Source organism: Dipodomys spectabilis, unplaced genomic scaffold (assembly GCF_019054845.1).
Source record: "Dipodomys spectabilis isolate Male_0828 unplaced genomic scaffold, ASM1905484v1 ptg000096l, whole genome shotgun sequence".
Taxonomy (NCBI): Eukaryota; Metazoa; Chordata; class Mammalia; order Rodentia; family Heteromyidae; genus Dipodomys; species Dipodomys spectabilis.
In genome coordinates this window covers 21,952,254-21,967,838 of record NW_024870773.1, presented here as the reverse complement: position 1 = coordinate 21,967,838, position 15,585 = coordinate 21,952,254, and the positions used below count along the sequence as shown (strand labels likewise).

At 47.3% G+C, this 15,585-nt stretch overlaps 1 protein-coding gene across 4 annotated transcripts in view; it reads left to right on the top strand.

Annotated features, from left to right (window-relative positions):
- Pfkfb3 (6-phosphofructo-2-kinase/fructose-2,6-biphosphatase 3) overlaps positions 1–10,364 on the top strand; it is a 68,643-nt gene extending 58,279 nt beyond the window's left edge. For 2 of the 4 annotated variants that reach the window (XM_042686061.1, XM_042686059.1), the window contains exons 11-15: positions 259–388; positions 1,398–1,460; positions 1,578–1,642; positions 3,600–3,773; positions 9,544–10,364. In XM_042686061.1, the coding sequence (XP_042541995.1) occupies positions 259–388; positions 1,398–1,460; positions 1,578–1,642; positions 3,600–3,773; positions 9,544–9,579 (468 nt within the window). In that variant the 3' untranslated portion in view covers positions 9,580–10,364. Of the gene's footprint in view, positions 1–258; positions 389–1,397; positions 1,461–1,577; positions 1,643–3,599; positions 3,774–5,653; positions 5,677–9,543 lie in introns of all 4 variants that reach the window. The other 2 variants (XM_042686060.1, XM_042686062.1) reach the window with 2 other exon arrangements.
- Positions 10,365–15,585: the final 5,221 nt, after the last annotated feature.

Genomic DNA, 15,585 nt, shown 5'->3' with positions numbered 1-15,585 from the left:
CATCCCTTACCAGTTAGGAAACGGTAGGAAGGAGATGAGATAGAGATAGACAGACAGACAGACAGACCCAGCAGGCTTATGTCCCCTCAGGATGATCTCACCAAATGTCCAGGGATGGGTTGGTGGATGAATGGATGGGAGGATGAATGGAGCTGTCTGGTCTGTGATGATGGAAGGCTAGTAGTAGGGAGGGAATGACACTGGCTCTTCCCCAAGTGCTTTCTCTTCCAACATGGCCCCTTATCCCTCTGTGTTAAGTCCTACCAGGACCTGGTCCAGCGCCTGGAGCCCGTGATCATGGAGCTGGAGCGCCAGGAGAATGTGCTAGTCATCTGCCACCAGGCTGTCCTGCGCTGCCTGCTAGCCTACTTCCTGGATAAGAGCGCAGGTACCACAGGCAGGCCGTGCTTTGGGAGGGAGGCAGGAAAGTGGCCTGAGTGTTGGGTCGTTGTTTACCCTGCTTACCCATCGGAATGTTAGAGCAAGCGGGCCTGGGGTCCGACCCACAGCCTTCTGCAGGGGTCTCTCTCCTCTAGCGCTTTCGTACTGGCTCTTAGGGCCCTTGTGGGCTTCATGACATCACGGTTCAGCCACTACTCATCTAAGGGCCTCTAGGCTGGGTATCGAAGGCCATCCTTCTCGGCCCCCTTCCGAGGAACACATAGCTCAGGAAACCAATGAAACCATCAAAATACCATCTTCATGTCTGCCCAGCTGCAGTTGAATCCCAAGACACACCTAAAATTGTGTGGAAAACGACTTAAAATGTCACAGAACAAAATCAACAACTTTTAATCCACCTTATGAGTTGTTTGCTTTGGTTTTGTTAGTTTTGGTTTTTGAGACAGGCTCATTCTCTCCCTAGACAGCTCAGGCCGATCTGGAATTTCCTATGAATCCCAGTCTAGCCTTGAACTAGACATACTCTTTCTCTGACTACACAGTGCTGGGATTGTAAGTGTGAACACCAAGCCCAGTAGTTTTTTTGTTTTTTGTTTTTGGGTCCGGTCGTGGGGCCTGAACTCTGGGCCTGGGCGCTGTCCCTCAACTCTTCAGCTCAAGGCTAGCGCTCTACCAATTGAGCCACAGTGCCACTTCCAGCTTTTTTCTTTTTTCTTATATGGTGCTGAGGAATCGAACCCAGCGCTTCATGCATGCAAGGCAAACGCTCTACCACTGAGCCACCTTCCCAGCCCTCAGTAGTTTTTTTTTGAAACTATGTTCTTTTGGCTAGGTGTCTTTATCAAGGGCGCCTGCAGGAAGGGCCAATACTCCTGTGTGGGCTCAGCCTTTGGGGTCCCTATAGGGCAGAAACTCACGGTGGGCCAGAGGATATCCTTCTCCCTCTCCCTGCCTCCAGCCTCATATCTAATTGTGGACCCTATGTCTCTCTCCAGAAGAGATGCCCTACCTGAAATGTCCTCTTCACACCGTCCTGAAACTGACACCTGTTGCTTACGGTGAGTCACAGCCTTTGCCAAGCCCTGCCCCGAGTGCCTGTGTCTTCCCGTGGGTGGGATGTTGTAGGTGGGGTGGTCCCTTGAACAAAAGTCATCTTCCTCTGTCTTCGTGCTCAGGTTGCCGTGTGGAATCCATTTACCTGAATGTGGAGTCAGTGAGCACACACCGAGAGAGGTCAGAGGTGAGTCTGGCCCTCTCCCTAGCCTGGCCTTCATCATACCAGGAGGTGATAGGGTCCTCAGGGTGCTCCATGCCTAGGTTCTTGCTCAGTACCTTGTCTGTACTAGGTCTGGCCGGCTGCCTGCCTCGGTCAGTCCCTCTGTGTTCCTGCCCTGTCTTTCCTGTGGCTTCTTCACAGGATCTATTTATCCTTTTCCCGTCTTTGTATGCTTTCTACATCTCCACCTGACTAGTAAAGTGAGTACTGTAAAGAGGGAGTGACATGCTCTTCTTTTTTTTTTTTTTTTTTGTCCGTTGTGGGGCTTGAACTCAGGACCTAGGCACTGACCCTGAGCTTTTTTACTCAAGGCTAGCGCTCTGCCACTTTGAGCCACAGCGCCACTTCTGGTTTTCTGGTGGTTAATTGGAAATAAGAGTCTCATGGACTTTCTTGTCCAGGCTGGCTTCAAACTGTGATTCTCAGATCTCAGCTTCCTGAGTAGCTAGGATGACAGGCATGAGCCACCTGTGCCTGGCTTTTTAAAAATTTTATTACTGTTATTATAAAGATGATGTACAGAGAGGTTACAGTTACATAAATCAGGTAAACAGCACATTTCTTTTTGGACAATGTCACCTTTTCCCTGGCTGTTTCCCAGTGTTTCCTTCTAAAGCCTCCTCTTTTAAACATAGCCCAAACCCAGGAACTATTGTTTCTTCAGATCCCTACAACTGTGCTTTCAGGAAAGTTCCAGAAGCCTGGTTCCAACAGGATAGGCCAGTCGTCTGCCTGTGGTTAAGTCAGAATTAACAAGAGTTTGATAGCATTGAGAAAGGCAGCAGGGCTGGAGGCGGGGAGACATGATGAAAGGCCAATGGGATGATGCTCAGGGACCCCGATGCCTGGCTGTCTTGTTTTTCACCTCAGGGAGGGCTGGGATCTGGGGTGGGTTGGTTCCATGAATCCTCTACAGAGCAGATCCTTTTTCTGTCCAGGTGTGCAGTGTACAAGTGAGTTTGAATTTGCTCCATGCAGGCTGTTGCTCCAAATGCAACCCTTTGCCAGTATAGGTAGGCCTTCCTCTTAGGCTGAGCATGGCTTTCTGTTGATGGAGTCTGAAACACAGGTGATTTCTGTATTTCCACGGAACTTAGCCATGGACTCTGGGCTGTGCGAGCACACGAGGCTGGGAGTGGTCTGTACATTGGTGGGCAGCAGGATTTCCAGGTTGAGGTCAGTCTGGATTTTATAGAGAGACCCTCAGGGAAAAACACAGCAAAACAAAAACCAACACAAAATCTACCACAACACAGAAAGAGTGCATGAGATGCCAGCCAGTTATCTGCCACTCTGGACCCGGTGGAAGCATTCCTTGCTGTGTCTCTAGCTCCCCTCTCTGGAATGAGGGATCCAAAGACACTGTGCTTGCCTAAGCTGAAGAGGACAGCCCTGGCCTCGAATGCTTGTTTGTGGAGCACTGGGCATATCGGATGTCCTATGCCCTGCTCTGTGGGGAGCTCTGGGACCTGTCATGGTGTCCTCTGATAGATGTTGGTGTTTGCTCCTGGTTGCCAGATCCATCGGCAGTGGATTTTTCCATATTGCTTGTCTCCTGGCTCAGTTGTCCGCTCTGTAGACCATGCTCAGTCAGGGTGAGGGGCTTATTAGGACAGGCAGGGTCCTTTTTCTCTGACTTGGTTAGCTGCAGTAATTTCCCCCCTGGCTTTACCCACGCCTGTGTGGGCACCTTAGCAATGATCTGAGGGAAGAACACAGGAAGGGATCACCCTGACACCACCTGAGAGACAGTACACATGGCAGGGTTCTCTGCTCACTCGTCTTGGGCTGTCTGGTTGTACCCCTAAATCCCACAAGCAGGTGAATTGTGTGTGTGTGTGTTGGCTTAGCTCCCTTCCTCTCCCTTCCTCCCCATTCCTTGTAACTGTCGCCTTCTCTCTTTTGTCTTTGTCTTGCTTAGGATGCAAAGAAGGGACCTAACCCGCTCATGAGACGCAATAGTGTCACCCCACTAGCCAGTCCCGAACCCACCAAAAAACCTCGCATCAACAGCTTTGAGGAGCATGTGGCTTCCACTTCTGCTGCCCTGCCCAGCTGCCTGCCCCCGGAGGTACCCACGCAGCTGCCCGGACAAGTCAGTGACTCCCCTCTTCTTCCTGCCTTGAAGTGGGGGGCGGGGAGGGGTGAGAGCCTGTGTGCTGTGTAGGCATGAGTGGGTATGTAAGTGTGTTCTGTATTGTGTGGTGTAGGTGGTATGTGCATGTGTGTGTGTGTGTGTGTGTGTGTGTGTGTGTGCGCACAAATTTTGGGGAGGGATAAAGAAAAACCCTATCTATCTTTCCTTACTGACAATGATTGTGACTGTCTGGGTACCCTATCTAAGGTGGTGGTGTTTACTGGGCAGAACCAGATAGAGCAGAAAACAAACAGTAAAATGCCTGAATCTGGTTCACTTTTCTTTCTCGTTCATTGTGGGACTTGAACTCAAGGCCTGAATATTGTCCCTGAGCTCTTTTTCTCAAGGCTAGCACTCTACCACTTGGAACCACAGCGCCGCTTCTGGTTTTCTGGTGGCTAATTGGAGATATGAGCCTCAGACTTTCCTGCCTAGACTAGCTTTGAACTGTGATCCTTAGATCTCAGCCACCTGAATAGGTAGGATTACCGGAATGAGCCCTCATAGCACCTGGCTTCTTGTTCTCATTTATGACTAGAGATTTCTAAAAGTCCATAGCAATCCTCAGTCCAAGAGCCTTCATCCATCTCTGTGGACCTTGGATACAATTTTCTGTTGTAGCCCACAGCTCAGTGCTCTCTTATAGTCATCCCCCACTGCAGAAAGGCTGGGTTTTCACAGTGATGAGCCACCTTGGCATTTGTAGAAGTATGCAGACCAGCTCTCAGGCTGGATGACCAGAAGGAGCCTTTTGTTTGTAACACCTATTTCAGCAGGTAGTAAGAACCAGAAGAAAGCAAGCCAACCAGATTTCACTTGTTTTCCTAGCTCAGGATCAAAAGCTAGAAGATTTTTGTACCTGGGCTTAATATGAAGGTTTGCTTTTGGCCCCAAACCTTTGCAAGTACGTGAGATATAGAAAGAAATCTCTGAGTTCCGATTCAGGTGCTACCCAAGAGTCTAGCCTACTGGTACTTCCATGTGTGGCCCCTTACAAATCAATGTAGGCTGAATTCCAGATTGGATTTGTTCACGAGCTTGATATCAACTCACCTTTAGGGGCATTGATCTACAACCCACCCACCAACTCTTTGGGTCTTTCCTGGTGGTTCTTTCACCTCCTGGCATCTGGAATGTGCTATGGGGAGAGCAATAAGGCCCCTGTAGGTCATTTAACTTCCCCAGGCCTCAGTTTTTGCATCCAAGGAATGGCAATCACACTTGCAATAATAAGGCTGTATCCAGTGAGCCCTCAGCCATTATTAGTTAGGAATCTGGCTTCAGTAATAGATCCACCTGTAGCACAAGTGTAGGAGTTTTCAAAATCTTCTGAGACCAGGTCTTACTGTATAGTCTAACCTGGCCTTGAATTCGTACTCTTCCTGTCCCCTGCTCTCCCCCCCCCCCCCACTTTTTTTTTTTCCCCGAGAAAATGCAGGTTACTTTTCCTCATTTCACCTCCCTGTTCTTCAGTGTCCTTTGCTGGGAGAACTCTAATAAATATTCCCTAATCTGAGAGTTTAAGATTGAAAACTGAGCAATACTGAAGTACCATCTCTAGGCCATTCTACAGGTGCATTACGGGGTTTGATACGTGAGGAAAGGGCCATGGTGGGCACAGAGGTCCATTGATTTGGCCATGTGGGGAGCTATGGCAAGGTCAGCCCTGTCCCTCAGTTCAGAGTTGCCCTGACTGTGCCAGGACAATCCGTTAGGAGTCCTGAAAATGTCGGGAGCTGTTGGCTGGACCACACGTGGGAGGTAGGCTGGGGTTCACCCTGGACGTGGCATCCTGTATCCTGACTGACTTTTCTCTTTCCCCACTTTCTCTCCTGCAGCCTTTGCTAGGGAAAGCCTGTCTGTAAGTATTTCTCTCTGAATGATTCTGTTGCTTGCATTTTCTTGCTTGCTGGGCCAGTTTAGCCTCTTGCCAGTTAAAATATTGAGGATAGGACAATTTTTTTTTTGTTTTTTTAGCATCTGAGGTTTTCTGTGGAGAAGGAGGAGGAGGAGATGGACTTGGGAGGAAGGAGAGAAGAGAATTCAGGAATTTTCTAGTGCGGGATGTAAGGTGTGGTGGGTCCACCGATGTTCGTTCAGGTGTCCCCACACTGTAGAGGTCACTACATGCTTCTTTGTAGTCCCTGTTCTAGGTTATGTCTGCAGTGCTTGGGGTCTGGGGCTTGGTATATATCCAAAATTTCCCTCTTGGGGTGGTAAGGTCTGAAGTTTGGGGTTTTTGATTTTTCTTTTTTTTTTTGTGCTAGTCTTGGGGCTTGAACTCAGTACCTAGGGCACTGTCCTTGAGTTTTTGTGCTCAAAACTAGCACTCTACCACTTAAGACATAGCTCCACTTCTGGCTCTTTTTATTTTTTTTATAGTTAGAGAGTCTCACAGGCTTTCCTGTCTGGGATGGCTTTGGGTTTGAACTTTTTATGTCTTATCTTTTCCCTGAAGAGCATCCTTTCATTCAAAAAGGAAATTTTACCCAGAGTCTAATCTATGAAAGAAATATATGAGGAAGTACCTCTCCTCTCCAAGATGTTCCAGGAGCTTTGGTGAACTGTACATGGAAACCCTACTTGGGCATCCAGTTGATCTTGTATGGAACCCTAGTCAGCTGTAAGTCCTGGTCAACATTGTGTACAGCTTGGACATCAGACCTATCACGTTACCTCTTCCTTCAGTCAGAGCTCTCTGTAGAAAGTTCTAGTTCAGTATTATCTCTGGCTGCTACCAGCTAGATGATGCAGTGTGTCTTCTGTGCTGGTGATCTCCACTGCAGATGGACCCTTGACCTTTGTGGAACAACCACCTAAAAAATGTCACCTTACTGTTCCAGTCCCATCTCCCTCAATATTCCTTTTGTGTGCATGAATTAACCTTGGTAAGCTGATGCAGAAACTGGGGAGGTGAAAGTTAGACTTAGGAGCTGAAGAGTAGGGAGCATTTTGGGGAAGCAGGAATGGTTTGGCATCATGCCTGGCTCATGGAGGTACCATAGAGCTCATGAAGAATGGACTATCCCAACCCTCACATCTCTTGTCCTTCAATAACACTAGGAGGTTGGCAGGGCAGTTCCTGTCTTGCTTAAAAGTGCCCACAACCACTAGCTGGTAGGCAGTAGAGCCACATGGGCAGCATGCTTTCAAAGGAGAGGTTTTTCCTTTCTACCAGCTTCTTAGAGTAGCCCGGATATTGTCTTCCCATTTGTGTGTCCCCAGATTGCTGATCTTTGCAGCCTAAGGAACATGTCCAGCTCCTTAGTTGATGTCTGGCATCTCAGCTTCAGTAAGCAGCACCTTCATTTGTAGCTGCTTCCCATGGCCTAATACTGGGCATTACCTTCCATCTTTAAAGAGTAAGACATCATCACAGTGCAATGTCTGCTGTCCCTTTGGAGCCACCACGCCAGCACAAGGGTTAGGGATCAGGGGTTCTTGTGTGAAAATCATTTGGGATGTTAGAGCCTGAAACAAATGTTTCTGCTATTCAGGCCATTCAGGTTCATCCCCCTATCTTCTGGACTTTGTCCATCACCAAGGTAAAGCTGACTGTACTTTTGGCCAGAATCCCTTCCATTTAACAAAAGTACCTCCTAAAGAATCTGGTCAGTTTCTGTTGTGGGGTGTTAAGGTCTAGACCAGCCCAGGAGTGTGAGCCATTGTGTTGGATCATAAATAATGTCTTGATTTTAGGAATTTTGATGGCCAAAATTGTTTATGAAATTCAGAACAAACCAGCTTTGTGTCTCAGTTTTACTGCTGGCCACTGTATTTGGAACTCATCTATAAAATGGAGAAAGTAACTCTGCAAGGGATTTTGAGCCTTTTTTTTTTCTTTTCCTCTCCCCCTTGGCAAAGTATTTGTCATCTTGGAGGGGCCTGGCGGATGGTAGCTGCTGTTACTCAGTAGTTGATGAGCAGACTCTTTGGGTTTGAATCTGTGTTTTTGTCCCCTTTGCTCCGTGCCACTGGGCTTGAGATTTCTATCCATGAGCAGCTGGAGCACTGAGATTTGGAAGGAGGGAAGCCCCTGGGGTCTGAGGCTGTGATCTTGGTTTTCTGCTCAAATTGGAGAATGACAATGGCCCAGACACTGCTGGGGCCCCCCCGGCTGTGTTAACTGTTTGAGACTGAAAGTCCAGTAGGCATTCAAGATGAAGCTTTTATTTTGAAATGACAAATGTATACTACAGACAAAATACTACTGATGTATACATATACTTCCCATTTCCAACCTGTTGTGTTTTGTTTTTTCTCTTTCCCACTACGCTTGAAAGACGAACTGTCTGTCACATTTTCTCAAAGTTTTCTCCTTACTAACTTTGGAAAGGTAAACGACCCAGTGCATGTCCCTCTCTGTCCCTTCTTGCATCTCTCCCAGTCATAGCATCTCAGCCACAGGGCGTTTTGGTCTTGTGCAGATTGGCCATTGTGGATTATGTGGCTTATGTGTTGGTGCTGGAGGGGTTTACGAGTGGTATCATTGTCATTAGGTCCTTTTCCCTCTGTCTGTTCCGCCTCCATGTGTCCTGCACCAGGGGCCCTGTGAGTGAACGATATGGACCTAACCATCATGTAGCTGTCCTCTGTTGTTGTTGCCTGGCTAATGCCACATGGGTACTGGAGGCCATGGGCCTCTTGATGTCCAGTGTTGGAGCTAGTAGTAGCCTTCACTCTCCCCGTGTCCCTGCTCAACCCACAACTTGGCTAGCGCTCTATAGACGCAAGATCCAGGACACTGCCAGAGATCCACCCTCTCACTGAAGGCTTTGGTCACGTGGGCTCCTGAGTCCCACCCAGCTGAGAGTGGTTGGCTCTGGGGTCATCTGGTTCTGAGAATTTCCTTTCTAGAGATGTCTCCAGCGGGCACCCTTAGTTCTATGGGGGTAAGGGCAGCTCTTTGTATACCACTGTCTGGATCCTCTCTCTAGGATCCTGTCCTCTGTAGAACATCTTGAGGTGGAAGGAGCTGCTGGAAAGATCAGAGGGAATACTAAGAAAAATCGTGTCTCTATTTTTGAAGGATAGACTAAAGAGTTCAGGGCCATCATGTGACCCCAGCTGAATGAAGGACATTTTTTAGAGGGGGTTCTTACCCCAGTGGCTGAGAAGGGAGACTTTCTGTTAGGACCCCTGAGTTCAGGGCCAGGACAGAGTTCCCCACCAGCTCCAACTGTCTCACCCAGTGCCCGTCTTCTCCCGTGACTGGATTCCAGACACCAGGAGCTGAGTGTAAAGCTCTCTTGTTAGCTGAGCTACACAAGAGAAGCCTGTCCTACTTGAGATGTCCTCATCCTGCCCTCTGTCTGGGCATGGTGAGGAGGGGCCCCTCTGTGGGGTACAGAGGCAGTTGGGGGGGGTGGGTCACTTAAGGAGGTGTGAGTAAGGTCTCCTACCTGTGTCCCATGGTCCTCCATTCTCTCTGTCTGATCTACAGGACCCGGAGGATCCTAAGTCTCATGTCAGTCTCCCTATCTTTCTTCCCTGCCTCCTTTCGGCTGGTGCTAAGCAGGCTGCTGGCTGTGTCTAGCCTCTTCTGTGACCGTGACCTGCAGTATTTTCTGTCCCGTTCTGAGGCCTACCTGGACCCTCTCATCTGTCTCATGATAACTGTTGTCTCGGGGTGTGGAAGGTGGGAAAGCGGTCTCCATGGCATGGCTTTGTGACACACACTGTCAGCAGTCAGTCCTGATTTTCTTCTCTCCTTCTCTCTTATGAACAGAACATGAAAAGCAATGGAGCTTCCAGTAAACCCTGAAGACGATGCATCAGTTCCATTCCATTTCCATTTCTGCTGCTTGGCTTCTGCCCTCCTGTCTACCTGAGACCAAATGATGCCAAGGACTTTTCTGGACTGGGTTGAGGTAGGGGAGCAGGGGAGTCTGCTGCATCCCCTCATCCCCTCTTGCCCCCCACCAGCGGTGACGATGGAGACACCGGAAGGCCATGGGGTCCCCGCTTCCTGTGGCAAGTGGCAGACCTCCTTGTCTTCTGCTCTCTTGGGGCTTCCAGGGATGTCTGGCCTTCAGCTACCTCCCATGAGGCTTGGGGGGGTAGATGACAGAAGGCCTGGAGAAGGGACACAGAGTGCCGCTGTGCAGTTTTGTTTTGTTTCTGTGATTCTGTCCTGACATGGTTATAGCCATGGTGATTGCCAACCTGGTGGCAATCTTGGAACTGAATAAGGGCTGGGTCTTAGTGTTCGAAGGCTAGGAGATGTCAGGAAGCCTTTACCTAGCTATTTTTATGCATTCTGGGACTGGGGAAATGTCCCTGGAGAAGAAGAGACTTGGGGACTTCTGTCTGAGAGAGATCCCTCGGCAAAGCTGAGAACTGCCCGTCAACTGAGCAGTACATGCCCAGCTCCCACACGTTTTTTGCAGCCCTGAGTTAAGGACAGACCGGCTACCTGAGTGGAAGGAAGAACTGTGGATGTGATCATTGGGGTCTCCTTTCCCAGGGAGCTCTAGGGGTCCCTGGGTTTTCCTACCTGGATCTGGAAGCACCTGAGCCAATTGTTCTCCTGGAGCTGTTCGCATTGCACTTTTTTCTTTTCTTTCTTTTTTAATTATTATTATTATTATTATTAGTGTGTGTGTGTGTGTGTGTGTGTGTGTGTGAAGTGTGATGTGAAAGTCACACCTTGACTTGGAACTTAGATGCTAGAATATGAGAAGCTGAGCAGGCCCCAGAGCGGGATGAAGCCGGAACCTTCCAATCATCACAAGACTTAACTGTGAGAAGACACAGAGAAGACCTGATCTCCTCTCATGTTTCTCAGAAGGGAGAGGATGGTCCAAGTTAGGCCTCCCTCCGGGGACACATTCTCTGCGGGCTGCCCCTGTGCTTCTGTCAAGTGTCCGCTGTGTGTCTAGCACCGTGGTGGGGTGTTCAGGACTGAGGAGCGCCTTTGCCTTGCTGTCCTGGTGTTGTAACATGGGGAGCAGGGGTTGAAAGTATGGTCTGTGGGACACGTGGATGGAAATACCCATGGCTTCTGCTGGCCAGTGCCTCCTCCTTTGTCATCTCAAATTCCAGGGCGGTGGAGGTGGCGGGGTGGAATGTCAGAAACTTAGGGAAAGAAAAAAATTGAAAACTCAGCAATACAGTTTTCCCAAATGACCCTTTTAAGGATATCTCATGTGGTGCCAAAAGTCACTTTATGCCTTCTGCTTGTGAGGTCTGGCATCCTGGGGTGAGGGTTGGAGTAGGGGTTACAGACACATGAAGCTTGCAGTGGAGAGATGAGTTATTTTATTTGTCCTGGTCCCTGGGCTTGAACTCAGGGCCTGGGCACTGTCCTTTAGCTTTTCTACTTAATGCTGAACCTCTGAGCTGCAGCCTACTTCTGGCTATTGTGGTTATCTGGAGATAAGAATCTCATGGACTTCCCTGCCTAGGCTGGCTTCAAACCACAGTCCTTAGATCTGAGCCTCTTGGGTAGCTAGGGTTACAGGTATGAGCCACCAGCATCTGGCTCTGTGTTTTGAAAGAGTTTAAGAATATACATTTCTCTAGATGGGACTAGATGGGGCACAGAAATATTCTTCAGATACTCTGCAATAAAGGTTGTATGTTTTCCACACTAAATATTCAAATTCTCCCCACTAGCCCTACCCCTCTTTGAATGGACAGTCCAGTGAGTCCTGGCAGACTGCTGAGTGTGCACATGCACGTGAAATGTGCGGCTGGCTGTATTCTGAGATCAGAGGCACTGGTAGTCTGTGTGTGTGTGTGTGTGTGTGTGTGTGTGTGTGTGTGTGTGTGTGTGTGTGTGTGTGTGTGTGTGTGTGTGTGTGTGTGTGTGTGTGTGTGTGTGTGTGTGTTGGTACTGAGGCTTGAACTCAGTGCCTGGGCACTGGCCCTTAGCTTTGGCTCAAGGCTAATGCTCTGCCACTTGAGCTACAGCTCTACTTCTGACTTTCTGGTGGCTAATTGGAGATGAGTCTCTCTCATGGACTTTGCTGCCTGGGCTGGTTTCGAACCATGTTCCTCAGATCTGTCTCCTGAGTAGTTAGGATTACAGGCACTTGAGCCATCATCGCCCGACTGTAGCTTTACATTTATTAGTTGCCACTTTCTGGCCTCTTCCTTGCTTGTTTTCTTTGGAGCCAACTCTTTGAACATAAACTCTCCAGTCTGAGACAGGTAGGGGCTGGATAACAGTGGATATTTCCCTTGCATTTGTGGTGACCTAAAATCAATACATGAATAAAGAAAGATTTGCCTAACACAGGACTTCAGTTTGGTTAAAGGTCCTGGAAGAGGAGAAAGCACAAAACTAAGGTCAGATCTTGGAGAAGGTAATATGCTGCTTCATTGGAAAGCCAGTTTGACCTGATTTTGAGGGCTTGAGGAGTCTGATGTAGTTAAGTCATCGAACTTTTTGCTTCTATTGGTTTCCTCCCCAATCTCCGCAAACAAAACAACAGGGACCAATGTCTTTAACTTTGCATATGTTTTTGGGTGAGTTTCTCATTCTCCATTGATCATGGGCAAAGCTCTTCACTTTGGGAGAGTAGAAAAACTGAACCACACCAATGATCTTTTCATTTGTAATACTTGAAATTTATTTTTTTATTATTTTGATAGCAGATGTGCTATTTATTTATTTAATATGTATAAGGGAGCCTAAACAATAGAAAGCTGTCTAGATTGGGTTTCATTTGTTAATTGGTTTAGGGGGGCCTTATGTGTGTGATTTTTTTTTTTTTGACTTCTGTATATATATTTGTCTGAATTAATGACCTGGGATGAAGCTATGCTACATTTTCAAACAAGGGATGCCTTTGAGAAATTTGTATATTTTGCAGTTGCCAGATCAATAAAACATTGAAATACACCAACGGAGTGCATTGTGGGATCTTTTTTGGAAGGGAGGGAGGGGTAAGAGTCTTTAATTGACATTTATGGTGGGGACCCTTCAACTTCTCAGCTACCCTTTTGTTCCTTTAGAACATTCGAACAAAGATCATCTAGTGCCTGCATTTTAGGAGAGAAGATGTGTCAATTTAGTTTACATTGATATAACTTTTTTTATTTGGCCTTGAACTTTTAGATACCTTGCTTAAGCCTTTTGTTGGGATTCCAGGTTTAGGTTGATGGGAAAGTGCAGGAAATATAGAGAGCTGTCTCCCTCCCTCCTCCACTATACAGTGTTCCCTGTTACAACTGGCTTTAGTGAGGTTTATCTGTTATAGTTGATGGGCAGATGTGAGTACATTACTAGAAAGTAGAGTTCATGGCTTACTGTAGATTTCATGCTTTATAGTGTATAGTTCTTTAGGCTTGACAAATATATGGTGCTGTGTGTCTCCACCAAGGTGTTAGAGATGGGCATGTCAGGCCTTATTCTCTCCATACCTTTCCCTCAGTCCTTGCAAACAGCAGCAAGTCTTACACAAGCATTTCATCATGTAATGGGCAATATTACAGAAAGGCATAATTCATTTTATGTGCTTTCACCTCCTGCCTTTTTTTTCAACCTCTTCTAGCCCCTTCCAAACAGGGAAAAATACTTGATCAAAGTTCTTTGTCTTTGATGATGGGTTGTCAAAAGTTGGAAGGGATGTGGGGTTCCTTTATTTGATCTGCTGGGTTTTGAATCCAGGGCCTTCGGTTGGCTGGACAGGTGCTCTATTATTTGAACTGTGTTCCCCCGCCCCTTTTCACTTTAGTTGTTGTTTTGATAAACTCTGACTGGAGAGCTTGGCAGGGCCAGCCTACTAATCCTACCTATGTTGTTGGATGTCAGGTGCATGCCATCACCCCTAGCTTCTTGGTTGAGATGAGGAAAGGGGAGGGTCCTGCTAACTTTTTGGCTGGCTTTGAGCCCCAATCCTCCTGATCACCATCTGAATAGATGGGATTATAGGCATAAACCATTCTGGTCTTGAGAGCCTGCCTCTTTATGTCCAAGCTTCAGGGTCTTCATCTCTGCAGACAAAGCGATGTTGAACACTAGATGAGAATGTGTCTCCTAGCCTTTTCCCCAGAGACAGCCCTTACTCTCAGAACTATGCTTTTCTAACCAGAGCTGAGAACAGCTGTTTTCCCTTTGGCAGCTCCTTGTGGAAGTGACTCCCACGGTTCAGATGTGGAAGCTTTGAGATAGGGTAGAGCATTCTGATAGAATTGAGGCAATGCTCCCTCAGTTCTGAGCCAGCTTTGGCTGCTCTAGAGGTTGGGTGCAGGTAGCACAGCAGTGGCCTTTGACAGACAATCTGGTCCCAAATCTGGCCAGTTTTCCAGGTTATCATCCAAGAAAAAGATTGTTCATGCCTATAATCCTAGCTATGAAGGAGGCTGAAGTCAGAGGATGACAATTCAAGGCAGGAAAAGTCTGAGATTCTTTATGCCAATGAACCACCAAAAAGCCAGAAGTAGAGCTGTGAGGCAATGCCTGAGGTCAAGCCCCAGGACCAGCACACACACACACACACACACACACACACACACACACACACACACACACACACACACACACACACACACACACACACACACACACACACACACACACACACACACACACACACACACACACACACACACACACACCACGCACACATCTCCCAATATTTCAATTCCTAGGCTTGATTGACTGAGGAAATCTGCAAATGATTCCCGATCTTTGAGACAAGTTTTGTGGTTCATCTGGGTGGGCTTGGGCCGCTCCACAATCATAAAGGGAACATTGAAGAATGGAGATCCAGGCAGATGGTTTTCCATTTCTATCTCCAGACAATTAGGAGGCTCAAGTTTGTTATGAATATTTTCTTAGCTTGCTGTTTTCCTTTTGCTTACAGTGGTTTTTGATGACCTTTTCATTGTGGAATCTCAACAATTCCTTTGTAGTTTCTCTGGCTTTTAAAGTTTGGTATTTTTCACTTCTTAAGCTAGATATTCACCAATAAATATCTTCCTTAATTTTTTATTAGCTTATGTTAGTTATATGGGGGTGATTTTATTGTCAAATTTCCACACGTATTTCCAATATATTCCAATCAATCTCAACCCCTTGGTCATTCAATAGTCTCCTTAAGCACCTTAATTTAAAAAAAGTATTTAAAATGTATGTAGCATCATGCTATTATCTAATTAACTTTTTTTTTGTATGTGTACTAGCACTGGGGCTTGAACTTAGAACTTCCCATTCTCGCTTGGCTTTTTTGCTTAAGGCTGGCAGTGTACCACTTGAGCTATAGCTCCACTTCCAGCTTTTTGCTGGTTAAGAGTCTCATGTAGATAAGAGTCTCAAGGGCTTTTCTGCTCTGATTGGGTTTACACTTTGATCCTCACAAGTTACAGGCCTGAGCCACCAGCACTCAACTATAATTAACTTACCCCCAAATAGTTAATCTCCTGTTCCGGTGCTGTTCATTAAATCATGCTAAATAAGTAAACATGTTCTCAGCTGTGTCTACTGGGAAGTAGAATGTGGGCTGGAGGGGAAGTGAGATGCTAATCTGAAACCAGAGTCCACTACAGAGCCTAGCCTGGCCCTTGACAAGAGGAATCAGGGTTCAGTCTAGATCCAGATGAGAGAAGGACACCTTAAACTTCTTCGCAACTCACAGGTCAACCTTCCAAGTGGAACTTTGCTCTGTATTTGGGAGTGTGGATGTTTACAGTCTACCAGCCTTTGCTTTTTGGAACAATGTGTTTGACCCCTTAGAGATCAAGCCAGGCTTGGGGACAAGCCCTGATTATGCCAGTCCCATCCCATCAGCCTTTTGACCTCCCTAGTCCCAGCCAAATGGGA